The 27,349-nt window shown below is 45.5% G+C and overlaps 2 protein-coding genes and 1 non-coding gene across 5 annotated transcripts in view; 1 reads left to right on the plus strand and 2 right to left on the minus strand.

Annotated features, from left to right (window-relative positions):
* Positions 1-2,319: 2,319 nt before the first annotated feature.
* On the minus strand, positions 2,320-23,359 carry RS1 (retinoschisin 1). The gene is made up of 6 exons (XM_059911713.1): positions 23,308-23,359; positions 14,865-14,890; positions 14,151-14,256; positions 6,970-7,111; positions 4,551-4,746; positions 2,320-2,472 (listed from the first exon to the last, which is right to left on the minus strand). Exons 1-6 carry the CDS (start codon positions 23,357-23,359, stop codon positions 2,320-2,322), a joined length of 675 nt encoding a protein of 224 aa, XP_059767696.1.
* PPEF1 (protein phosphatase with EF-hand domain 1) overlaps positions 15,351-27,349 on the plus strand; it is a 158,955-nt gene continuing 146,956 nt past the window's right edge. For 2 of the 3 annotated variants that reach the window (XM_059910713.1, XM_059910714.1), the window contains exons 1-2: positions 25,644-25,732; positions 26,671-26,778. The gene's annotated coding sequence lies outside the window, so the exon portion shown is untranslated. Of the gene's footprint in view, positions 15,983-25,643; positions 25,733-26,670; positions 26,779-27,349 lie in introns of those variants that run through there. The other variant, XM_059910715.1, reaches the window with a different exon arrangement.
* Positions 25,427-25,499, minus strand: TRNAV-UAC (transfer RNA valine (anticodon UAC)). Its single transcript has one exon. It is a non-coding gene; the product is annotated as a tRNA-Val (tRNA).

The following is a 27,349-nucleotide window of genomic DNA, read 5'->3' on the forward strand; positions in this document are numbered from 1 at the left end:
CATAATAGCCGTAAAGTGGAAACAACCCAAATGTCCATCAACAGATGAATGGGTAAATAGAATGTGGTTTATCCATACAATGGAATGATATTCAGCCATAAAAAGGAATGAAGTACTGATACATGTTACAGCATGAATGAACCTTGGAAACACTATACTAAGTGAAAGAAGCCAGACAGGAAATAACCACATATTGAATGATTTCATTTATATGAAATGTCCAGAATAGGCAAAATCTACAGACAGAAACGAGATTAATGGTTGCCCGGGGCTGGGGTGGGCAAGTGGGTTGGAGAGGTGATGGCTAGTGGGTACAGGGTTTCTTTTGGGGGTGATGAAAATTTTCTAAAATTGATTCTGATAATGGTTGCTCAACTCTGAATATACTAAAGTCATTGAATTATACACTGTAAATGGGTGAAATTTGTATGGTATGGGAATTTTATCTCAATAAAGCTGTTCCAAAACAAAAATTTCCAATATAAACAATTATTTGGAGAACCTTTATCCCTGCCTCATCCTGTTTACTTCTTTTTTTCCCTTAACTATACTCCCCTCCTGTGTCTGGTGTGCCAGTTGTAGAGTCCTGAACTCTTAGGCTATCGCCATTTTCTCTGACAATCCGTGTCACGATAAAAGTTCATTCAGCTTTCCTAGTAAGGATCTCTAGGCATTCTGTTCAAAGTGGATTTGTCCATCTGTCCTAAGGCCAGAGAAGGATTTTTTTTTTCCCAACCCTGAATTGATACCTTTATATGTGAGAGAAGATTGAGCAGAGAAAAGCGTTTTTCCAGGTTTAAGTATACAGCATGGGGATTGGAAAGATGCTAGGTTAAATAAGCTGTTATAAGCCCAAAAACACCAGGGAAGAGATTTGGGGATTTTGGGAGGCTGGCCGTTCACAGAGAAGGTGAATACGATGTCCAGGATCGTGTTGGTGTGAGTCCATTCCCTCGGCTTGGCGTTTGAAAACAGAAAGTAACTCAGAGAAATGAGCTGCTAGCAGAGGCTGCACTGCCTCAGGACCAGGACAGTCTTGGATTCCCCAGTCTCGCTGGAGGGCCTTCATCCTCTGATTCCAGCCCTTCTCAGCTCCTGCTTTCAAATCCTCTCCTGCCCACCCGCCCTGTCATCAGCCTCTTCCAGGGAAAGGCCTGAAAACTCAGGCTGAGCTATAAACGACAAAGGCGGACTGTCCTTCCCCCGAGCTCCCTGCTTACGGAGCTTCTCCAGGAGGGGAAGGCCAGGCTGAGCCCAGATGTTACGAGGCAAGGGGGCAGAGGTTGGAAGGTTGGGCTCACCAGCGGCCTAGCCGCATCACGCTTCTCAGATTGTAGGGCCTGACCACTTCCTGCAGACTGTACTCAGCTGATGGGCCTCCTCTGTGTAGCCAGTGATAGCTCCTGGCCAACTGTTTTCCAAGTGTTAAGCTTGTTGAAAAATGGTAGCCCTAGATAAAAGGAAATTCTGGTGTGTTCTGGTCATTTGGGGTTCCTAAATACAGGGAAACTTTGCTCCTTACATATGCAGCCTGTCCCGTGTATTCACCTAAATGGTGACCACAGACTGGGATCATTTGCCTGAGGGGACTGCAGAATGGAGCTATACGTGATGAGAGCTCTGGACCTCCCCCCATCCCTGTGTTCAGGGTTAGGTGTGAGGGGTGAAAGCTCAAAGCAGGGGAGGCCCTCCTACCTCTGGGGTGTTTGGTCATGCACAGCTCTCACGAGACTGGGACATGGGCTCCCATCCACCAGACTCATCTGCGCCACCCAGTCACCCCAAAACTCTGCAAACGCAGTGCTCTAAAGTCCTAAAAGGCCATGATTTAATGAAAACTTAGGAGAAACCACAAGCTTGCTCCCCCTTTGCGTTCAAAGGGAGGCTTTATGAAACTCTATGTTCCTGTTTTGAACGTGGTAAAGCAAAAGAATTTTCAAATTATCAGGGCTGCTTTGCATTCCCCTGGGACTGCACCTTTCACGGTGTCACTGAGACCAAAACCAAAAACAAACCAAAAAAACCCGAGAGCAGCAAATTACTCCTGCTACTTAGGCTTTTGCTTGAAAATTGCTTTTAGGGACATTTTCTTTGTTCTTATTTTCTTCGGCCCTGAGTGGGGAATAAGTTAATTTTCTTTTCCTTTCACTGAAATTGGAAACTATATCTTACAAAAAAGAAAGAAGTATTCTCTGTCCAGGTCCTCATTGAAAGGAGCCTGTAAAATCCAGCCCTTTTGGTCACAGTGGTAAGTCAGCGTTCCCCCATGGGCCGCGCTGCACCCTCCACCCCCTGGCAGGTGCTGAGCTGAGGCGGGCATCAGGTACACTTGCTGACGCACTCCAGCAATTCCATCCGGATGGCAATGCGGACGTGCCAGCCCAGCGGGATGAGCCGGATGAAGCGGGAGATGATGGGGGGCCGCAGCAGGTTCTGGACTGTGGAGGTTCGGTCCGAGTTTCCATAGAAAACCTAAAGAGAGGGAGGAAATCCTATCACCATCACAGAAGGGGAGAGAAAAAGAAGACAGATTCCTGTCTGGAGTTGGCCCCAACTTTTAACTATGGAAAATCTCAGTGCTGAAAGGGCAGAGAATTTGTTGATGTCCCCCAAAATCTGACCTTGAATGATTGTCAGCACCTACATGCTCCAGGCATCAACTTAAATGAATTAAAATTAGGTAACAATTCTTCCTCAGTAACACTAGCTGCTGTTCAAGTGCTCAATACTGTATGTGATTAGTGGCTGCCATATTGGATACTGCAGATAATATTTCCTTCATTGCAGAAAGTTCTATTAGACGGCGCTGATAGAAAATGCTGCTTGGTTCTTATCACCAATTTTGTGATTTAATCCTTTGCATTTTGACAAGAATTTTGAAAAGGAGCACATCACACTTAAGAGAGGAATGTTCCCATGTTCCGAAGGTAGCCAAAGTGGGGCTCAAGTGAAAACTTGTGAGCTGGCTCTAAAGTTGTGAGCCAAAGCTTAACTGTGTGTATCTACATTGATACAAATGGCAAGTACTTTTTAGACTTGGAAAAAAATGTTTTTAAAAAAGAAAAAGACATAAAAACTAGAGAGAAGATTCTCGAAGTGGGAGAGCAGTGCCCAAAATAGAAAAAGGGGTTGCTTCCTGTTTTTCGGGATGTAACATAGCAATTACGCAGTGGCTGTAACATAAGGTACAGTGGATATTTGGCTATATCTTCAAAGAAACTTCTGTGCACTTTTTCCAGAGTCCTAGTGCTCTGCCCAATGACACTGGAACATTTCATTTCCTTCTGGGATTATCTCCTGAAAAAAATCTGGCTGCCACATTGACCTCATCCATACACAAATCAAGAAGGACCTCAGCTGCCATGATCTTGCCTTTATTTCTTCCCAAGAGCAACACCCCACATCCCCTTCTCTAAGCTGTTTGCCCTTGAACCTCTTTAAGTCAGGAGCCCAGTGAAGAAGGAGGATGGAACAGGCTCCAGATCTCACAACTGCTGGAGTGGAGCGCTTCTTTGCAAAGAACTATCAAGGCCTTCAGAAACACAGATAGAGCTTGAAAAAGAATTTTCATATCTTTTTGAAAAGCCAACTAATAGGAACAAAAATGAAATAAAATATCCAAGTATCAAGATGGTTTTTCCTATTGTGTTCAAACTCCTTGAAATTTCAACCCATGAATGTCTTGCTGTACAAATTGTCATCAAGAGAGTACAGAGCCTTCTGATGTTCAGCTGCACATGTCTACTTAACCTGATGAAATGTCCAAATTAGCTGGGGGAAGTCCTCTCAGACAAAAGGGCAGTTAACATTTCCAAACAGCTGGTGAGTTTTTAATTCACTGCAGATAACATTTTATATATATATATGTAAAATATTGATTATATATTTATATGTGTATATATGTGTATGCATGTATGAATATACATATGTGTGTATATATGTGTATATATTATATAAAATATATAAAATCAAAAGCCTACCGTGTTCAGTCTGTGATGAGCAAGACTTGGGTGGGTCTCAGCCCTCAGAGATTAGTAGGATATAAAGTTGCTCAAAGGTTTAAGTGACTGTTTCTTCTCAGCTGGACTTGTTTTAACCATTTACACAGTTTAGTGGCTAATTTGTTGAGATTGTCGGTCTCAGTAGTAAGGAGAGGCCATATCTACATAAAAGGACGAGAACCTAGCCACATCAGTAGTAGATCAAGCCAGACCCATGCAGCAAAGTGTTCAAGGTCCAGTGACTTTTGCAGAATCCAAATGGCCAGTCTTGATTATTCAAGCAACTCTATGCTGATGTGAGAATTCAAAGACTTCTTTTGCACATACGATGGCACTCATTCACAAACTGTGCTAGACATGAGGGATACAAGAAAAGACCCTTGCCTCGTCGTCAGAGAGCAGATAGTGTTGTGGGGAGGAAGCACGGATGATTCACCATACCGTGGGGTCAGTGTTCTGACAGAGGGTGGTGACAGGGACACAGGGACGGGTGGGAGGGGTGTCCCAGAGGGGCTGTGTTGAAGTTGGTTTGGGGTAAGCCCGACATACCCGGTTGTTTCCGGTCTGGTCCTTATAGTAAATCCAGTTCAGGCTCTCATCGGTCCTGTACTGCACACTGTACTTGGTCATCCACTCGTCGATGTCACAGCGCCCCTGGGTGAGGATCCCCGAAATCACCTTGACCTCCTTCAGATCTATCTGCAACCACTGGCTGCTGTCCTGGAACTTGGAGAGCCAGGCGCACCTGCCGCGGACACAGCGAGTCACCAGGAGCCTTTCCCCGTGAGCGCCTCCAAAGAGCTGGGAGGTGCTGTCTTTTGAGGGGATGCCAGCACCTGAAGAGATCCCACAAAGCTCGGGCAGTCTGAGCTGCAATCTGTTAAGCACCCAGAGGCTTGTCTCCGAGAAGTGTCCGGCCTCTGGGATACTTGTATAGTTTCTCTCTCCCTGCACCTCCACCGCCCAAGGAAAAATTGCCAGATTCAAATAATTTGTCAAAGAAATGCCTTCAACTGTAGCTGAAATCACCTTTGGGGTGTGGTTGAGCATGTTTTTCTTCAAAACATGCGAATCCCTGGTAATCGCACCTTCCAGCCCCCTTCCCTTTTCATTAGTCTCTTCTGATGTTCTTTTTCCGTAAGTCTTTTTTTTTTTTTTTTCTTTAATTTCACTCTCTTCATACCTATCTGCGTCTCCTTCAGGTGCTGTCATCCACGCCATGGTAGGCAGCATGTGCAGAACATGGAACCAAGTGGCTCTGGAAGGGCTTTTCACAATTGTAAAGCAAAGCAACCACTGAAGGAACTGATTTATTTTTTGGTTATATCCTCATAAGTTGTGGAAACCTATAGTTTCCCTTTGTGGTGTGTGCGTGTGTGTGCGTGCCTGTGCGCATTAATAAGCTTCTCGGGGACTCGGCCCTTGGCTGCCTTCTCTTCTAATTCTGGACTTGCTCCTTGGGTGGCTCCTGACTTTTAGGTCCATCTCAGACTTTTTCTAAATTCTAAACCCTGAGAATCAATTGCTAGCTAGACAACTTCTACTGGATGCCATATTCATCTCAAATAAAACATGTCCAAAAAGAGCTCCTAATTATCCTCACCCCAACCCCTCATTCCAGTGTTCATCTCTCTGAATTCTACCCCCTTCCTCTCTGTCACCTCAAACATCTAATCCATCTCTTGGCTCCATCTCCAAATTTCTCAAAGTCATTTACTTCTCTCCATTTCACTGCCACCACTCTAGCCCACGTCACCCTCAGTTCTTGCCTGGACGGCTGCCATAGCTTACTTAACTGGTCTCCTTGGATTCCTCTCCCCACCTCACCCCCCACCCGTACCCCACACTAAACAGCTCTTCCCACAAGATCCAGAAGATTTCACTTAAAACATAAATCCGATTGTGATACTTCCCAACTTTAAATCTTCCTCTGATAGAGTCTGCTCATTGTCTCCCAATATCCTCTTCCCATTTCCTTTAGTAATAGAACCCCTGAGTTTTCTCTGGGCAAGTGGCCACCCAGCTAAGATCACATTTCCCAGTCTCCTCTGTAGCTGGGTGGGACAGTCGGACCAAATTCTGATCAATGGGATGTAGGCAGAAGTGGCCAGCAGGATTATGTATGTATCCTTAAAGGAAAAATATATGCACTCTGCTCTTCTTTTCTCCCTCCTGACTAGAATGTGGATGTGATAGTGGAAGCTAGAACAGCCATCTTGGACCCCAAGGTGGAAACTTCATGTTAGGGTGAGAGAACAAGGTAGAAAGAGTCTGGGCCCCTGATACCATCCAGCTGCCATAACAACCCTAGACTGCCTAATCACCTCCAAGTTAAGTCTCTGTATTTTGGGGCTGTTTGTTACAGCAGCACAAACCTGTATTCTAACTAATGCACATTCAGGGTTCTCCCATTATCCCTAAAATAAGGACCACAGTCCTTAACATGACTTATAAGGCCTTGCCCCATCTGATTTCTTTCTACGTCTCCAGCCTCATCTCACCTGTGCGCTAACCTCGCTGGCTTTCTTTACAGTCCCCATCCATGCACTTGAGGGATCTTCCCAACTCAGGGCCTTTGCACCTGCTGTACCCTGTGCCTCTCTCCCCCTTCCCCCCACCTGGCCAACTGCAACTCTCAGGTCAAAGATCTTTTCCTTAGAAAGCCTTCCCTGGTGCTTCAAGTGGACCAGGTCTTTCTTCTTCTCCTCTGCAGCACTCATCACACTTGGCAGATGGCCAGTTGTGTGACAATGTGCTTAGAGTCCCTCCTCTAAACTGCGTGCTTCTCGAAGGCGAGGAGCTCATTCACCTTGTTCACTGCTGTATCCACTGTCCTTGGCAGGTGGAAGGCACTCAGTCAGTATTTGCTGAATAAATAAATGCATTCTGTGTTGTTCATTTATTACAGAGACCTACTTTTTCAAATCACATGGAAAAAAAACTCGCCTGAGCCTCCTGCTCTGCTTACCCAAAGCCTTGACTATTGAGTCGGGCCTTGTTGGCGGTCCAGGAGGAATACCAGCCCACGTACTGCTCCAGGTTGGAGCAGGTGATCTGGTCTGGTGTAACCTCTCCTGACTCGAAACCCAGGGGCTTATGATATGGGCATTCTGGGAAAGGAAAAACAATGCACATTAAAACACTCATATCGCATGGCAAGACTCAACAAACACGACATGATCGAAATGACAAATCCAACCCTCTCGTTCGTGCTTTGTAAGGTGGAGGATGTTTTCCTTGTCAGCGCCGTTCGCAATGGGTAGGACTGGGTCTTCATCCTCTTCACTGCTCTTGCGAGAAGAGAGTGAAGATGAAGTAAAGGGATTGCCATAGAGACTCACAACATTCATAAAAGCAGAGGGAAGTAGTTCCATGGCAACCTCGTGGAGGGGGGGGAGAATTTTGAGAAATACTTCACATCCTCCACAAACTCAGCGACCTAAAAACCAAGAGGTTCACAGGAAAATATCATACTTAAATGTCATACTCTTTATTTTCCTCATTAACACGGGTTAGCCATCCCACATGATGGCATGAAGGTCCCTAATTGTCCTCAGGCAGCATATGATGCCAATTATAGGAACAAAACAATGGTGAGAGGCAAGAAGGGCAGTTATATATTGAGACTGACTTCCTACTTGTAAATTGCAGTTTTTCACTAGTCTAATGAAAAAAAGGAGGGGGGGAATGACATGCGTCTAAGTGACTGTTGAATAAGGAACAGTTGAAAGGAACTGCTTTTTCCAAATAAGAGTAGCCGAAGCTGGTTCTTGTATATTAATTGCTGCTTCTCACAGATTTCCTCTCACTAATATAGCATTCAGTTACCTGGTCAGAGACTGCCAATTGCCAACCCAGTATCCATTCTCCCCTGCTTTTAGACTAAAGAACCCTAATTTTGTTGGGTGCAGCAACGTAGCCAGCTAAAAAAACAAAACAATCTTTCCCAGCCACCTTTGCAGTTAGAAGTGACCACGTGACACAGTTTCTAACCCATGAGATAGAAGCGGATGTCTGCTGGGGAGTTCCGATCAGATTTTGCTTGCCCCCTCTTTCTTCCTCTTGCCTAGAAGGAAGACCTGATGGTTGGTGCAACAGTAGCCATCCTGCACCCTGGGGGTAAGGCCAAGAGAACTGAAGAGACCTCAGCCCTGACATCTTTAAGCTGCTCCTTACCCCTGGTCTTTTTACCGTGTGAGTCAAAGCAAAACTCCTATTTCAATAAGCCACTATTTAGGGGGTCTCTTATTTATAACCAAACCCAGATTCTAGCTGAATTTCTTTAGAAGACAAATGATAAACTTAGGCAAATACATTCTCCTAGTTTCCCAGTTGTGAATGATAAACTTCAAGTAAGGCAGATCAAAATACTTTCTTTCCATGTATAAATTTGAGTTCAGATTGAAAAGCCAAGTGTATTTACTGGGGCATCATCACCTTCAGCAAAGTGAGTGCTGAGGTCTTTCTGGCAGATAATTTTCAAAAGTCAGTAAAACTGAATGAGGCATGTAAAAACTTGAATGCCATCCTGAGGCTCCAGAATGCCTGCGGGGATAGTCATGCCCTGTCCCCAGAGGCTGAAGACAGAAGGACAGCTTCAGGCCTCTGGCCAGGGCGACTTAACTGCCTTTCTGCCCAGTGAACCAAAGAAATAGGGCCAACTCCCACCAGTAACTGCAGCTCAGCGGGGCTGGGGGTGAGGGGACAGCATTTGTAGTTTATCAAGTACCCGAAGCTTTGGGGGGGCCTATTAAAATAATGTCAAGGGAGAGAGAATAGGAGCGCTTTCTGAGCCACTCCATCACGCCTTGTGTGGCCAAATCATCAAGGGGGCTTGTTAAGAATGCAGTTTCCAGGATTCCACCCCCAGAGTGGCCACATTTTTAACAAGCACACTTTGAAAACCTTGGTCTGCCAGGGAAGGCGTTGGCTGGAGGATTCAGGGGGCCTGGTGCCTGTGGCCTTGGGGGCTCCTCCACCTCCTCAACTCCCCTCTGACCTGGAAGACAAGCTCAGCCATGCCACTGGAAGGAGGGACAAGGCCCCGGCGTCAGAAAGCTGGGTTTCAGTTGGGCCCTCGGTCGCCACTTAAATTCTAACTGTGGATATCTCTAAAGACCCTCCATCCTGAACCTCCCTTTTCTTGCTCCAGGGCCACCAGCTCAGAGGCAAGAGGCAGAGGGGAAAGAAAAGCCATGGCCACCTCTCCCGATTGCTTTATTCTTGGCATTTTGCTCTTTCTCTATTTTCCCCTCACATCTCTTTTGCCATCTCTTCCCAGTTAGCCCATCTAACAGTTAAGAGTTACACTGAAGGGACCTGGCCAGTGGCAATGGTCTTGGAGGCCTGTGAGGGCTTGTCCAGACGTGGATCCTGCCCACACTTTCCAGGGGAGGCGATGAGCTCACCATCCCCATGGTTTCAGCCAGTGTCTGAGAGCCAGTGCCCAACCCCCAGGCCCCAAGCTCCATCCCACTGCCGCCTGGATATTCTCTAAGTGAACAGTTCCATCTGGGTGACCCAAAGGTGCTTCACACTCGTATGTCCAAAACTAAGCCCTTCAGCGTCCAAGCCCCAAGCCTGCCCCTGTCCAGTGCTCCTGTCTCAGGCATTGGCACCTCCAGCTACACAGCTGCTAACCCAGAAAACGCAGTGTTTTGGCCCAAGGCACAGAGCAGAGACTCTGTGATGGGTCTCAGCCTGGGCGTCACCTGGAAAGTTATAGAAGTGCTGGTGTTCGGGCCACACCCCCAGAGATTCTGATGTCATTGGTCTGGGGCATGACCTGGGCATGGGGTAAATCTTCAGGTGATGGTAATGGGCAGCCAAGGTCAAGAACACCTGCTTAGAGCCAATTCGACCTAGGATTGGATCCCACTCTCCCTCCGGTGAGCTTAGGCAAGCTGCTCAACCTCGCTGGGTCTCAATTTCCTCATCTGTGAAATGGGCACAACAGTAGTCCCTGCCTCCATAAAGTTGATTTGGGATTACATGAAGCAGTGTTTGTAGAGTGTAGAGCCTGTAGTGCCTGACCAAAAATAAGCAGCTATTACTGGTGTAATAGGGTGAATTTATGAGAGTATATTAATGTCTTGAGTTGTGTATGTTCGTTTTTTATGGTGAAGACTCACCAGGAGAAAAAAATCTAACACCCCTCTACCCCAGTCTGTCTTGCCTCCATCATCCTCTCTACATCACCCTGAGAAGGTCAGCTTCCTATTTCTAAACATTTGGAGTCTCCTTGCATCAGGAGGGAATAAGCTGTTTGCACACGCATGCATGTGATTTGAGAGAGGAGAAGCCTGTTGACAGCCTAGCATCTCTCAGGCTTATGGATTTGGAAGGCCTAGGCCTCAACAGGAATTAGCTGACTGTCCCAGAGGAGGTGGCCAGAGGCTTTGGGCTTTGACCCTTGCTGGGGGGTGGGGGGCTCGTGGTAGGGGCCTGATCTCAGTGGGGAAATGGTTCCTCTGAGGGGGCTGGACCAGGGATGGGGGGGCGGGAGCCCTGAACTCTTGACACCCTCAGAGACTTGGGAAGGTCCCAGGACTGAGCTTGGTTCAGAGGGAGAAGGGCCACCAACAAGGTGTCTGCCTTCCTCTGGGGGCTGCCGGCCAGGCAGGGAGCTGCCCTCAGCCTGAGCCTGCCTTTGCAGGCCCCTGGGGTGCAGGGGGGTGGTGGGTGGGGAGGTGTAGTCCAAAGGGGATGGACAGGATCTTCAACAATCCTCCTGTCTTTAGACTCCTGACAGCCCATGATAAAGGGGGACTCAAACCGGAGTTATCTGAAAATTGGAAAAATAGAAAATGTAACATTTCTCCTGCTCTTTGTGCCCTGGAGTGAAGGGCACTCCAGTTACATGATTACTATTTTCCCTGTCTCCTCCTTTCCCCTTCACCTGGACGCCTCTCCTCATCCTTTGGATCTCTGCCCACTTCCCCAGCTCCCCCGGTCTGTCTAGCTCACCATGCTTTCCTGAGCCGAGCAGAATGCCTGCGTGTGCTAGGCACTCAATAGATATTGACTGGATGGATGAATGGAGGGATAAACAAACTTCATCACTCCATCTCAGGTGGCCACTGGGGATAAGCAAAGAAAATGGCAGGAACAGGAAGCAGGGAGGTCAGGGAGGAAGTGGGAGTTGACTGGCCCAGAGAACTCCCACTGGCCTAATCAAAAAGAAACTGTCAATTGAGTCTAAACTAGTATCAAGCAACATAAATAATGTTGCTGGAGGAATTAAAGGGATCCTCTTTACACACACAGAATATGTCCTTCCCAAGTTTTCTGCTCAGTGGAGGTTACTGTAAGCTATTAAGCCTGTTTCTACACTCATTTTACTCTTAAGGAAACACCTGCCTCTTCTGTGGCACAAGTGTCTCTTCTGAGCGATGATTTGATAATGAGATCGATAAAGTCATAGTCATATGTGCTGTTAATCCAGGCTATGCACACTTAACATACTAGCCTTTCTTATGCAGTAGATAATTTCTCGATGTGTAGACATATAAAGGCCAGACGTGCTTTTAAAGAATATTAACCTAAAGGAACACAAAGAGAGTTCAGGGCCATTCTTGACAAAAGACATGTGAACATTATTATGCACGTGTGTTAGACTTGAATCTATATGACGATGTAGTGGAATACAGAATAATATTTGTAGGAGAATAGGGTATAAACTTGAATATAATATGGAAATATAAAATCCAGAATATAAGTAAAGCGTTGAGTCATTAGATTTCTTATGCTTTGATACCTTCCCTGCCGTATTTCCCCCTCTCAGAGTGACGGGGTAATCTTGGCTCAACTGTGGAAAGGACAGACCTTTTAATATAATAGTGTTAAGCTGAAGATTGGGAGGCCATAATGCACCTAGCTGGTCACCTTCTGTTCTGTGGGTAGGGCCCCCTGGCAGTAACAGCCAGTGTGCACTTGCGAGCGTCTCCTGGCAGCTCTGAACGACCCTCCTGTCCTGTGCTTTCTAGGGTCTTCTTCCGTGCTAAGGCGGGCTCTGGTGGAAGCGCTGAATCTCAGGATCCAGAAGGACCAGGCAGCGTTCCTGACGTTCCAATGAGGATCTGAGGCATTGACAGGCAAGTGAATTCTGGAAGGTTGTGGCTAGTCCTGCTGCCCTGAATCATCTCTTTCATGGAAAAACATATGAACATTAATGAATCAACCATTTAACACTAAGGTTGCATTTTTTTCCTTCCTGGGAATATCTGTGTTGTTAAAACAAAACAAAACAAAATGAAAACCCCAGTGGGGAGAGGATAACACTTAAGCTAAAAGAATTTCTGATTTCCGAACTTCAAGTTCATGGCAACTGTGTAGGGGAGAGAGCCTGGGCAGCCCAGGTCATCTTGCACATTCCTCAGACACACAGCCCTCCTCAGCTGCACAGTTGATCAGGTCAATGAAACCAATCCGTATAAATAATCTCTTTTCAATTTCTTCTTAGAAAGAGCTTCCGTGGACTGCAATTCCAGTACGTCTCATGTCTCTAGTGAAGAGAACATTTGCTTCCACTAAATGGTAAACTCCTCCAGGGTAGAGACAATGGTTCATTTTTGTCTCCCCATCGGCACATAATACGCACATGATGACAGAGGGTGGAATTGAATTGTAAATGGATTATCAAGGAGGGTGCCTCAGTCTTGACTGGGCAGATCACCCCAGCACAGAATGGCTGCGGGAGCTCACGCCGTGGAGCTCAGTGAGACGTCCCTCCCGTGGGAGAAGCCCGCTGAACTCATCAGCACTTACTGCTTTCCTCGCTACTGCGCCCCACTGTTCCCTTCCAGAAGGCTTAGTTCAGAAACCAATTCCTACCCCTTTAGTAAATAGGAAAACAGGCAGAAAAGCCTTTGTGGACGGCCCCCTCCCCCACATTTGCTATTTTAATGCAAATTTAATGAAATAATGCAGAGAAGCTCACACGCTATACACAAACCTCTCTCCTGGAGCTATTATTAGGTGATTATGTAAGGTGAATGACGCGCCGCCGCATGGCACCATCATAACCCTGGAAAGGGGGGGCAAGGACAGTTTCAGCAAAAGAGGTTCCGAGCTGTGGTAAATACTGAGCATGGCACATGTGTGATAGGCCGCCTGAGCCTCTGAAAGTCAGAGTGTGACCTCTTAGGAGGCAGGAAGAAAAGGAGCTGCAGTGTGCCAGGTCCAGGACAAGATGCTTTAACGCCTCATCCATTTTATTCCTCGTAACAACTCCTTACAGCAGGGTCCGTTTTTATAAATAACGTTTTATTGGAGCACAGCCATGCTCGTGCATTTACATTCAGTCTGTGGCTGCCTTCCATTTGAGGTGTTGAGGCCCTATGGCCCACAGAGCCACAAAGATTTACCGCCCGGTCCTTTACAGGCAAAGTTTGCTGGCCCCTGCTTTAGGGGAAGTCATTCATATTGGTCAGGAGAGGCTGTTTATGCTGCAGAACGAATTGTCACAGAAATTTCAGAGGCTTAACACAACAAAGGTTGATTTTTCACTCAGGTGATTCATTGTGGGTCAGCAGGAAGTTCTACTCCACTTAACCTCCCCGGCACCCAGACTAAAGGAAAAGCCACTTTCTCAAGCAGGGAAATGGACCTCATTTCAGAAGAGACACGGCTCCCATTGGCTGGAACTGCTCCTGTGAAGCCACCTGACTGGGAAGGGGCTGAGAATGTGGGGAAGCACGTGGTTGTTTGGTGAGCAATAAATATCCGGGCACAGTAGTATTGCCTCCATTTGACAGAAAAAGGCCAAAGTGGGAGTCCCGGAGTTAAAAAACGATGCAGCCAAGATTCCAACTCTGGTATTTCTGGCTCAAAAGCCTGTGCTCTTCTCAAAATTGCTGCCTATCATTAGTTTATTTTCGATAAATTCCATCAGTCTCTTTCATTGAAAGTTAGGTCCCATCTTACCATCTCACCGAGGCCAACTAGAGATCCAGGAAACTGTTCTGAACAATGACATCAGTGCAGTTTGTTGGAGCAGTGGCCATTGAGATTTGAAGTTCAAAGGCCAACTGGAGAAAACCCAGAGCGTGGCATTCAGGGGGTTTAATTCATCAGGGTTGAAAGAGGAGAAACAGGGTGTTCCCAAGGATACCCCAAGGATCTGGTGCCCCAAGGAGAGGGGACACTCACCCGGTATGCAGTCTAAGGGGGTGGAGCCTGCAGACCACAGGGCATTGGCACCTCCTTGGCAATCGCACTTGCACGCTTTGTGGTACCAGGGATCCTCACCCTCATCCTGCGGGAAGCCAGAGGGGCAGGAGCTTCAGAAAAGTCACAGTCAAAGGCAACTGTGGTCAGCGCCACTGGAAAAGCTCGCATTCAAAAACCTTGCTCATTCATTTCCTATTGTCTGTGGCGGCTTTCACACTACAGCAGCACAACTGAATTATAAACCCAGTTTAACCCACACAGTTGCCACTCATCTTTGAGTCTAGATAAACAAATATTTGCCACCTTGGGTGACGAGCTAAAAATCTCACAGACACACCCACGTAGAGAGCCATGTCCACCCCATTATATTTATCTTCAGGGGCTCGAGGAGCCCCAGTCCGAGGTCAGGCGCCTTACATCTCCTGGAGGTCCCTTCTGGGGATACAATTTTAAAAGGGACTGGATTCAAGATTCCGCCATCTGATTTAAGACCTGGTTTACTTGCATTCACTCATTAAAAAAACCAGTCTTGGAGCTTGTCCAGATAAAATGTGCTATTGCCACCACCAGAAAAAAAAAAAAAACCTTTAAAAATACGTTTTAAAAAAAGTGATAATCCTATACATTGTTTTGGCTAGGAAAATCTTCAAAAATAGTATCCACATGAATTCCAGCCTTCTTACTGTAACATACCTCAGTAGACGATAATCCCAGTGTGGCTGAGCAAAAGGACATGAAAGGAAAAATCAAGTTAAAAAAAGAAACAAAAATTCAACAAATGATTCATTACATGGAAAAGCGAAATGATCACAGTCACATAAAAGTTAACAAAGCCCCTTCTGGAAGAAGTCAAAGTAAGTAAATACGTGCCAGGAAAAACATCCACAGATGCTGAGGAAGTAGGGATGTGACACATTCAGGTGATTTAGAATTAGGACATTGTTAAAAAAAATTTTTTTTAATTTTTTTTAGGTTTGTCTATTATCTACAGGAAATATCAAACCACAATCAAAGTGTAAATACCGTATAAATGATGTGGAAAAATTGAAAATGTGTAAAATTTAACCTAAGACTAACATTTAACCTATCTTCATAGAAGTATGAATAAATAGAATGAATGCACAATTTAATGGGAAAGGAGTTTGTCTATATTAGCATAAGCTGATTGTTTACAGCTGAACTGTCCATTGTGGTAGTCACTAGTCCCATGTGGCTATTTGAATTTAAATTCATTAAATTAATAAAATTAAAAATTCAGTTCCTCAGTCACACCAGCCACATTTCAAGTGTTTGCTGGCCACACGTGGCTAGTGGCTCCCCTACTGGACAGCACAGATACAGAACATTTCCATCATTGCGCAAGGTTCCATTAGACAGCGCTGGTTTAACACACCAGGTTCCATTTCCCATTTTCAACAAAACAAATGCCTTTATTTATTTTCTGATTATAAAAGCAGCACATACCTATTATAAAAATCTCAAACAAAACCTGAGTGTAGACAGTAGATATAAAAGTCCCTCCTTAACCACTTTGCTATCTAAAAATTGAATCTGATGCCCACCAAAAATTATCAGATTGTTTTAGAGAGTTAAAGGAATGGTCTCATCCTTTTCATTAGAATTATAAAGCTATTTTTTCAAATTGTGCCTTTCTTTAAATAATATGTATCCATTTCACATACCACTTTCACGTGTCCACTGTGAGCCTGGCCCTGCACCAGAGCCTGGGCCTTCTGAAATGGAAACCTCACTCTCTGCCCACAAGGGACTTGAGGACTCAGGAGAAGATAGACCACTGGATGACACACATGGTGAGTCCTCTGCTGGGTTATGCATAGGCTGTAAGGGGAGTCAAGGGGGCATATCTTTTCGCCTGGGCGGATTCAGGGCCATCTCTCAGCTGTGGTCAGCAAACTGCTGTCTCTCCTGGTCCCTTGTCCACTGATGATTCGTTCCTAGAGACTCCTTGGTTCACTTGCTATGGGCAGAATTGACCGTCTCAGGTAGCAATGTAGACTAGGGAGCACCATCTTGGTAGGAGGCCAAGCCCTGTGCTGGCAAAGGAAGTGACCAACGACTTCTTTTTGTTTGTTTGTTTATAATTTTTATTGGGGTATAGTTGATTTACAATGTTGTGTTATTTTCAGGTGCACAGCAAAATTAATCTGTTATACATATATCCACTCTTTTATAGATTCTTTTCCCATATAGGCCACTACAGAGTATTGAGTAGAGTTCCCTGTGCTATACAGTAGGTCCTTATTAGTTATCTATTTTATATATAATAGTGTGTATGTGTCAATCCCAATTTTCCAATTTATCCCTCCCCAACTCTTCCCCCCGCCCCCCCCGCCACATCGACTTCTTACTTTCACATCCAATGGACTCTTCCCAACACTAACCTTACATCTTCATGCTGCAATGTTGGGTGCTGTCAGTTCCTCCCATCTTCCTTTAGCTTCCATCACACTACTCACCTGCTTCTCCCACCACTCTAAATAATCCTTCTTAATCTCTCTCAAGAGCTCTGCTTCCTCTACTCCCGCCCCCAAGATCCCGACATGTGCATTGAATGGCTTATTGGATATCTCCCCATAGATGTCTCTTACTATCTAAAACTGGACCCAACCAAGTGCTGGCCAGGTCATGAAGAAACCTGAACTCTCATATGTTGCTGGTGGGGGTATAAGTTGGTCTAACCTATTTTTAAAACTCTTTGGTAATTTATACAAAGGCTGGACATATATGTGCCCTATGACCCAGCAATTCCACTCCTAAGTATTTACCCACTAGAAGTGCATACATATGTTCTCCAACAAAGAAAAACATGTACTAGATTATTTGTAACAACAGTATTTGTAAAAAACCCAAACTGGAAACACTCATATGTCCATCACGAGTAGAATGGATACGAGTGGTAGATTTACACAGTGGAACACTATACTGCAATGAAAATGGATGACCTACAACTCCATGCCACAATATGGCCACACCTCACAAACAATGCTGAGTGGAAAGTCAGATGATAAAGTGGACATACTATATGAATCCATTTAAAATGTACACAAGCAGGCAGAAGTCATCTATGCCGCTAGACATTAGGGTCGTGGTCACACTTGAGGTGGGGACTGGCAAGGAGGAAGCCCAGGGAGGGTGTCTGGGGAGCTGGTAAAGTTCTGTTACTTGATCTGAGTGTTGGTTACTTGGGTGTGTTTAGTGGTAAAAATTCATTGAGCTGTACACTTACCTGTACTCTTCTGGATGTATGTTATACTTCAGGAAAAAAAATTTTAAACACTGAACTCATTACATCCTTCCTCAGATTGTTCTCCTTTCTCTATTTCTTAGCCTACTGATGGCTCCACCATCCCCCTACTACCCCATCCAGAAACCTGGGACTCCTCCTAGTTACTTCTTTTTCCTAAACCCCCACATCAAGTGTCTACCAGGAGCCATCTTTCCTCTCTACCCACACTACCACTTCCTCTCTCCTCTGGATATTCTCCTTGCTAAAGAGAGACCTTGCCTCATCCATCCTCCGTACTGCCAATGCCTGACTGTGTCACTTTCCTGCTCCAGACCCTTTGTTGGGTCCCCATTACCATGGCCCCAGTTTCACCTCTGACATTTATTAGTTGTATGACTGCATCTCTCTATTTCCTCATCTCTAAAATGGGTATAATAATAATGTGTCCTTCAAGGGGTTGCCGTGATGTATCTCCTGGCTACCTCTCCAAATTTATTTTTTGCACTCTCTATTACTTATAATTCATCAAATGTGCCAGGCTGTTTCATGCCTGTATGCCTTTGTGCATATGATTTCTTGGCCTCAAATGCCTTCCCCTCCCAACTTTTCTGCCTACTTATCCCCTTCCCTATGAAGAGGACTTTTTCTGTCCCTCACGTAGAACTCACCACTTGCTCTGGCCTTTGTATCCTATTTCTTTCTTATCCACAGGTTTATCTAAGCACCCGTGCAATTATAGAAATTGATATAAAAGATAGCTGATAATGACTGGTCCCAAAGCATTCATTCATTAATTTTCTTTGAGCATCTGCTATATTCCAGGCCTAGCTTTAGGTGCTGGGGAAATAGCAGTAAACAAAACAGAAAAAACACCTGCCCTCCTAGAACTTAGAGTCTAATGTGGGGGGGGGGGTGAGGGGATAGTGAATGTATGAATAAAATATATAATACATAAAATAATGATGACTGCTATGGAGAAAAATAAAGCAGGGAGGTGGAGGGACAGGGAGTGGTACTTTGGGGCTTAGGTAAGGCTTCACTGAGAAGGTGATATTGGAGCAAAGACCTGAAGGAAGTGAGATACCTGTGGCCAGAGCCTTCTGGGCAGAGGTAATAGCATGTAAAGACCCCGAGGTAGGCCAGTGCTTGGCATGTCATCTAGGGGAGACATGATGGTGGCTTGGCCCTGGGGTGGTGGCAGTGGAAGTGATGAGAAGTGGCTGGATTCTGACTGTCTTTGGAAGGTAGTGCCAACAGAATTTGCTGACAGATGACGTGGGTGTGAAATAAAGAGAGGTTCAAGGCCTGAGTGCCTGGGAGGATAGAGCTACCATTTACTAGGGGAGGAGAAGATTCCAGGGGAAGCAGGGATTTAGGGGGGATGGGGTAGAGATATTCCGTTTGAGAGACCTACGGGACACCCAAGTGTTGAGGTTGAGTGGGCAGCTGGCTAGAAGATACTAGAGCTCAGGGGAAAGGCCAGATAGGCTGGGTGGTGCCGTGTGCTTCTCACAGTTAATGTGTACATGAAGCCATAGTATCAGTCCCACAGCTGCTCCCCAAGAACTGCAAAGTAGATGAGCAATTGGCATCTAGATGGTTTAAGGGCTGTTAATGCAGAAGGCACTCGGCTCTGCCCCATCTTCCAGAGAAGCTGGGTTGGCAGAAAAGCAGAAAGGCTTTGTCAGCTGTGCCAAGACTCTCTTTTGGGGGGACCAGAGGTGAGGTGTGTGGGTCACTGACAGAGCGGCCTTACTAACCAGATCAAATTGGCCCAGAGGACGTGCCCTGGCACTGAAGAGGGTCTATGCAGCTGCAACTGAACAAACCCAGAGTTCACATGAGGCCCTCTAAATTGCCAGGGCGCTCAGGGCCTTTGCATTACCTGGGTCCATGGGTGGGCCCCCAGAGAGGCTCCAAATTGTGCAGAAACAAAGCAGAAGGCAAAAAGGAAAGGGCGGGGAGGTTTCTACCTGTGGAGAGGAAGAGGCCCAAGAGGGAGACCTGGTTTCAGAACCACCGCCTGTGCTCAATCAGATTTCTGGCGTTGTTTCCCCTCCCGGGCTCCTCTCCCCAGAAAGCGTTTGTCTGTAGGCAGCCTGGGGTTGTGAGGCACCAGATCTTATGGAAATGAGCAGAGAGAGAAGGAACAACAAGCCTTTTACAGGAAAAGCTGTCAACAAGGGAGCAGCAACGTGGCTGCTCTCGTCCCTGAAATGATTTAATCACCCCAAAGCTGGCGAACAAAAGCAAAAATCGTGTTGACGACAACGTCTTATGATACCAGAAAATAACACTGTTGGGATGAGCAAAAGAAAACAGGTCAGCCTTTAAAGGAAAAAGGACAAGGTTTCGATTACATGGTTGCCTATTCTTCTCCTCACTCAGATCGTCTTCGTGATTCCTCCAGGTTACGGGTTTCCACCAGAGGGTCTGCGACGTCTGCCACTCACCAGCCTTAGATTTATGCAATAAGGGACGATTCTGCCCTTTTGCTCAAAGGGCTACTCCATAGGGAAATGCTTGTTACCGCAGCCAGAAAATTCAAGCATGCCTATTTCTCGAAATGTACCTTGCAAGCCCAGAAAGCAAAGTGTGCATTAGACACACTTAGGGAAGACTATTTCAGTCTGTTTGCTTGGTTGTCACTAAATACGGAGTTTTCCTTTCCATGGAAACAGGTGAAGCCGAGGAGAAAAGCATAAAATTATGAATGATAGAAACTGTCTATAACTACCTTCCAATCTATTTGAGAAACAAGAATAAGACACAGGAGAAAAACAGCAGGCTGCAATAATGTCTCTCTGGCGAAGAAGAAAGAAGGAAATTGCTTCTGGTGTGAAAGTGTTACTCTTTTAGGTGACAGGCATATTCATGGGTAAATCTGTTATCTGTACATGCTTCAACACAGGTGAATGTCAAAAATATATGCTAGGGACTTCCCTGGTGGCACATGCCAATGCAGGGGACACGGGTTCGAGCCCTGGTCTGGGAAGATCCCACATGCCGTGGAGCAACTAAGCCCGTGCGCCACAACTACTGAGCCTGCGCTCTAGAGCCTGTGCTCCGCAACAGGAGAAGCCACCGCAATGAGAAGTCCGCGCACCGCAAAGAAGAGTCGTTCCTGCTCGCCACAACTAGAGGAAGCCCGCGCGCAGCAACGAAGACCCAACGCAGCCAAAAATAAAAAAATAAATAAACTTATTAAAAAAAAATATGCTAAGTGAAAGACAAAAGACCATATGTTGTATGATTCTGTTTAAATGAAATGTCCACAAAAGGCAAATCTATAAGAGACAAAGTAGATCAGTGGTTGCCAGTTGCTGGGGGGAGGGGGAAGTGGGGAGTGAGTACTTAGTGTCTACTGGTTTCTTTGGGGGATGATGAAAATGTTCTAAAATTACATTGTGTGCTCCACAAATCTGTAAATACACTAAAAACCATTGAATTACACACTTTAAATGGGTGAATTTAGTGGTATGTAAATTACATCTCAATAAAGCTGCTTTGAAAAAAAATCTGCTATCCCTGATGCTTGATACACCTGATGCTTGATACACCTGTGTATCACCTGTAAGATGAGGCTTGGTGATTTTTTTTTTTTTTGGCTTGTTTTTATATAATAGCCATGACCAAGCAGTGGAACAATATACTTCAGTAAGGTGGATGTTTTAAAAATCATCATCGGTATGTAACCCAAAATGTACAATGCAAGATAAATAGAAGCTTGCCTCAGTTAAGAGACAGAGGTAGTGCTTTACTATGATGATTTGTGTATACCCAATGACCCTTCATCCAACGCATAAGTGGAGTCAATCCATTTACCTTATTTCACTGTAGTAAGGATCCACTGCTGCCGTGGAACAGAAACAGCAAAGAGTAAATTAGACAAAGAAACTTTGTCTTCAGGTTCCCAGTTGTGCAGGATACATCTTTCCCCTGTGCGCTGGCCTTATTTCTCTATCTGGATTGTAAACTGATTAAGTGCAGCAATTGTATTCTGCCTTTTTTCTCTGCCTCCTGGCGTATCCCTCTAGCTCAGGGTAGAGCACACCTAGGTTGCCAAGCCAAGTTTTGGTGTGGCTGCTTTCCTTTGATGCCGCGTGAGGGTGGAGGGCCTGGGTTAGGTGGGTAAGAGAATTTAAGTGTTTCAAGCCTACCTGCTGGACCACATTCCATTCCACCAGGACAGATGGGATTCTCTGTTCTTCGTGGAAATTTCTGGAGCTCCCCAGCCATGCACAAAGATTGATAAGCTATAGAACAGGAAAGAGTGCTGTGCCCTGTGCCTCCTGACAGCATGTCTTTTATTATAGTTATCCCCTGACTGCGCGGGTGTAATTGAAAAGTGGCCTGATAACCTTTCCTAGGGCTTATTCCCATTTAGGGGTCACAGAACAAAGATTTTAGAGTTGGCACAGCGAAAACAAGAATCTGCCAGGTGTATCAAGTTCTTACACAGCATTTAGCCTGTCATAGCAGGAACTCAGTAATGGATTCTTGAACTGACATCAATGGATTCTTGAATGAATCAATGGATGAATGAATCTCAATGCCAATCACAAATAAGAGGAGTCTGAGGGTGAGCCCTGTGGATGTCTGAGAACCGAGGGTATTGGGATCTAAGCCTTGAAAGGTTCTGTTTAGATTTTCTTGCTGAGGAAGAGGCACGGAGTAAAGGGAAAACAACAACCCCCCCCAAAGCATCTTAGAGTAGTAAGAGTTTCTGGGACGAGTTGCTGACTCTTAATTGCAAGGGGGGAAAAATCCCAGACAATTGGTCTAAATGAGCCTTACTTAGAAATGTGTCTTGGGGGTTTGCAAAATAACCTTGGGGTTATATTTTTACAGGTCTTTCCAAATATTGAGAAATGTGACCAACAAAAGTTTTGAGATTGGGTAATCATGAAAGTGAGTATTCTACCAATAAAATATAATGACAGAGTAGAGAAGAGAATGATTTAAACCAGGGATTCTGACTCTGTGTGAGTTTTGTCATGTCTGTCTACCAGGTCATTGGCAGAGCGGAGAGGTCTCCTTCCTGCCCTCCGTATTTATTTCCTGTAACGCACATAAATACACAGTGACCACAAAGAACCAATTTCTAATGTCTGGAATGAACCTAAAAAGGAATTCTGAGTTGATGGGTCCTTAAGAGTTGAGAGAGGCATGGAAGAGCATGATTTCAAAGATTGACAGATAATTTAAAAGTTGAATTGGATGACATTTTAGAGATTTGCCTTTAATTTCTCCTTAATTAAGCATTTCACTCCCGCCAGGGCTATATTTAGAAATTTTAAAATGATTGAGTATATTGAGTCTTTGGGGATTCCTGACTCTCAGTTGGATTATGCTTTCTATTAGTGTCCAGTGGTATTCGGCATGCTATGTTAATCCATATTTAAACTAGGGTGACCTTACATCCTGATTTGCCTGGGACAGTCCTGGTTCACACCTGTTGTCCCAGCAAAATTATTAATAGCATCCTCCACCACTCTCAGTAGTGTCCTGGTTTGGAAGATTAAATTCTATAGTCACTCTAACTTTGACTCCCAAAAACCTTCAAGAATACACCACACTTTCTTATTAATTGTTGCAATTTATAGCTATTTTATACGATTTTTGAGACCCTTCTTTCTGTCCCATTTTAAGCATCCTTTGAACGTTAGAAGGCTCCTCACAGAACCAGAAAGCCAGTGGTGAGACAAAGAGGACTGCATCACACAAAGACAACTGTTGTTCATTAATAACACATATTAATTAATTAGCATGCTTTGCTAATTAATAATATTTTAATTATTCTGGTTGCATTTCTATTAATCAGCTGTATGATTAAGTCAGTTGTATTATTAGGTATTTAATGAGTGCTAATGGTTTGATAGCACATACCTTCAGAGCCAAAGAGAAGTAAAAACAAGAAGCCTTCTATCTTGCGTGGCATTCTCCCCTTGTCCTTGGCTGCTGCTCTTCCTTATCAAAGTGGAGAGCTTTCCTAGGAACAGCAGCTTAACTTGAGCACTGGCCTCATTAAGCATCTTATTTCATTTACTTCTTAGGGCTTTGGCCAAGCCCCGCTAAGTTAACCCACATAGTTACCTGCCTCAATAAGAAGTCTCAGAGGAGAAGCTAATGTCAACTGAGGTCGGTTTAGCAAAGGAAGGTATTGGCTTTATTCTATCTTTAAATGTAAGGGAAGCAGTGGAGGAAAATAGAAACTAGAATCAGAAGACCCAGGTCTTAATCCTTTCTCTGCCATCATCTTCTAGGGGGTGACCTTGAGCAATTTCCTGCCAAACAAACACTAACATTCTCGAATTCTATGAAAATGACATGGATTCCCCCTCTCAGAAAGCAAGTTGGCATCATGTTTACACCTATTCACTCAGGAAAATACTAAATTGGGAGGGGGTGGTCAGTTACACACAAAGATTTACATTGCTGTGTTATATATAATAAGACAAAATTGGAAACAATCTACATAGGGGATTCAGGACAGCAGGCAGGGTTAAGAGCACAGATTCCCAAGCCAGACTGGATGCAAATCCCGGCTCAACCAGTTGTTATGTAGCCTTGAGAAAGTCACTTAAGGTTTCTGTGCCTCAATTTTCTCATCTGTATGATGGTGATAATAATGCCTATTTCATAGAGTTAGTTTGAGGCTTAAATGGGATGATATACATAAAAAATACTTAGAATAGTGTTTAACATAATTAGCTATTATTATTACTATACAGCCAATAAGAATAAAGTTGATGGGGTGGGGAGGGGAGTTGCTTAATGGATACACAGCTTCAGTTTTCCAAGATAAGAAAGTTCTGGAGATCTTTTTCACAACAGTGTGACTTTACTTAGCATTTTGGAACTATACACTTAAAAACGGTTAAGAAGGTTTAAAAAAAAAGTTAATGAAGTGATTGTAATAAAAAGGACAATCATGTGTTATACTCCTGAGTTAGAAAAGGATACAAATTTACCCGCTGTATGAACAAAACTATGTGGAAAAACTCAAAGAAAAATACTGAGTTTCCCCTTCCCTTTTTTTTTTCGTATACATATATATTGCAAAATGATTACCACAATAAGGTTGGTTAACACATCCATTATCTCACAAAGTAACCATTTTTTGTGTGTCTGGTGAGAAAATTTAAGATCCACTCTCTTAGCAAATTTCAAGTATACAATATTGTTAACTGTAATCACCATGCTGTACATTAATCCACTTCCCTCTTTAGTTCTTGGCCACCACTTTAGCTCTTGACCTTTTTCACCTCAATCCCCCAGGGTCCCAGAGACCTTTACTTCACTCCTGTTGTCAAAGATGAAAAAGGTCAATATTGAAAAGATAATACTAACCCCCCAAAGCGAAGCTGTAATGAACTAATACAGAGGAACAAAAAGGAACTAAAGTTTACTCATTCAATCAGCATTTTGGGGGTGTCCACAAGCCTGACGCTTATTCTATACTATGTATGGATTCTTCATTAAACAGACAAAGGTCTATTTAACAAACCCTACTGCAGTACTAGAAAGAAAAGAACTATTTTTTTCTCTGCTCTGTATTTTAGAGTTTAATGAAAAAATTAAACCTTTAATAATAATAAACCTTTAATAATTTAACTGCAGTCAAAGCACCGCTGTACTGCCATATTTTAGTTGGAGGCTTTGGAGGGCCGGCCTGCCCTGGTTTGTAAGGAAGGGGCCGTGCTGGGTGATCTTGGTTCCCACGAGCGCCGGATTTCCCGAGGTCGCCCCGGAGCACCGAAGGAGAGGTGGGGGTAGGACCCTGGCGGGGCGGGGTCGCCCTCGGGACTACAGCGCGGCCAGGCCCCCACTTCTGCTGTTTCCTAGGTCGGGCGAGGGCGGCGGGGATGGGAGGAGTGGCTATCTGTCATTACGCTTCTGCGATAAAGACATTCCAAAAGGTAGGCAAAGATTAAAAATAATAATAATAATGGGAGAAAGAAAAGCACTTCTTTAAATAAAGAGTGAAAAATCAGCTTCTTAAGCTTGGTTCCACTGGGGCTCGAACCCAGGACCTTCTGCGTGTAAAGCAGACGTGATAACCACTACACTATGGAACCCCCGCGAAAGCCGCTTTTATCGTTACTTTATTCATAGTGTCACATGAGAACCGGCTCCTCGGCTGAAACCCCGCCCATCCGCCGTAACTCCACCCCCGCCGTAGCCCCGCGCCGCCTGCGAGATTTGGTGTTCGCGGCCAGGTGGCGGGCTCCGGCTCAGGCGTCTGGGTCGCTCGTCCTCCTTCCCCGCCGGACTCGTCGCCCCTGCGACCACGGGGAGGCCGGGGCGAGAGGTTACCCTCCTGGCGAGAGCGCCACCCCACTAGTCACCCTTCCCCAAACTTTCCCGCAGCCGGGGCGTCGGCGAGGTCGGCCCGGTGGGCGGAAGGGGACAGTGCCCGGGGCGCGGCCCCTTTTGGCAGCTTCCCTCAGCCTGTGAGGGACCCGCACTTCCCCACTTTCCCCACGGGCACACTGAGCCGCTTCCGGCAGCGTTGGAAGCCTTGAGTCCGGAGCAGGGCGCACAGGAGCACCACAAGGAGTCGAAGATTCAGGCAGCGCGGGGCTAGGGGGGTGGGCTGGGGGGTCATTTTTATATTGGCCTTTGCCAGGGCTGGAAAAGGCAGCTGGTCAGTCTGCCTCTTCCCCGAGGATACAGGCTCTTAATGGTCCCCTGACCTTTTCCACAACATTCTTCCCCTTCCGAAGCCCCAGAGGGGCTAAAAATTACTGGGCTTTTGTTTGATCTTATTTGTCTGGGGTAGGGGAGGGGTGAGGAGGCCGGTATAAACAGGCCGTCTCTTTGGCTGGCGCGGGGAGGGGGAAGCAGGACCGGCCACAAGATTTGAGGGGCCCAATGCAAAATGAAAATATCAGGTTCCTTGATCATAAGTTATTGAGAATTCCACAACCATGACAGCAGAGCATTAAACGCAGCGCGGGCCCGTGAGAGTGCAGCCCATGAGCCTGCCCCTGTGCTTCCAGGACTGTGGTCCCGATAAGGTGCTGGGACCCTCCATTACGAAGGGCGCCTGTATGGTATCGTTTCTTGGTTTCCATTGTCGGTGCCGTTTGCCCTCCCCAGTGCTTCTGGATGGATCTTCGTCACCATCCTGGGATTGCTCGCCATCCTCAAGCTTGAAAACTCACTTGAAACCATTTGGGTGGGTGGGGGGCGGCTCTTTCAGTGGTGAGTTGGAGTGGCTGAAGGCTGCGGCTGTCCTTTTCCCAGGCGTCTTCCTTTGAGGCTGGCAGAATGATGGAGAAGTGATACTAATTGTGTGAAAGCAACCCCTTCAGCCAACTCCTGTCTTCCTGGGAAGGCCCCTGGAAGAAACAGGTGGGTGGAAGGCGCACTAATCTGGGGGTGGTGATGTGGATTCTAGCGCTGCCTTGGCTACTCACTAGCTGTGTATTCTTGAACGTCAGTTCACTTTCCAAGCCCCTGTATACCCCTTTGTGAAATGCATGGGCTGGACTAGACACCCCCTTTCCCCTCTGGGTCTAAATGTTACCTCTACTTTCCGGGTTGGGAAAATGGAGGCACTTACCTGCCATGTAAATTTTTCCACAGAAATAGTTAGAGGCAGGCTGGCTTAGGTTCTTTAGTACCAGGTTTCCTATATCCTAGTTAGCTCCCTGTAATGTTCATCATGGACCCCTTCCAGAATGTCTTTTTGTTGATAGGTTTCGAGAGGCCTCTTGAGCACTTGACGCTTAGGTTGTGAGCCATGAGATGACCATGGGTGGACAGCCACTAGCCAGAGGGTGAATTCATGAAAACTCCATGTCTCCTGCTAGTCAGTGAGCCATAATGACTCCCATGATGCCCAGTAATCAGTACATTTCACCCGCTGCCAAACCCTTGTCAGTTCAAAACAAGGCTGTCAAGAATTGGGCCTAAAATTACA

This window comes from Balaenoptera ricei, chromosome X, assembly GCF_028023285.1.
Source record: "Balaenoptera ricei isolate mBalRic1 chromosome X, mBalRic1.hap2, whole genome shotgun sequence".
Taxonomy (NCBI): Eukaryota; Metazoa; Chordata; class Mammalia; order Artiodactyla; family Balaenopteridae; genus Balaenoptera; species Balaenoptera ricei.

Excerpts from the sequence above, each read along its gene's own strand:
- RS1 (XM_059911713.1), bottom strand. The coding sequence starts at position 23,359 with ATGCCACGCAAGATAGAAGGCTTCTTGTTTTTACTTCTCTTTGGCTCT. Across the intron at positions 14,891-23,307 it reads ACTTCTCTTTGGCTCTGAAG|CCACACTGGGATTATCGTCT; the intron begins GTATGTGCTATC and ends CCTTTTGCTCAG. Across the intron at positions 14,257-14,864 it reads TGGGATTATCGTCTACTGAG|GATGAGGGTGAGGATCCCTG; the intron begins GTATGTTACAGT and ends GGCTTCCCGCAG.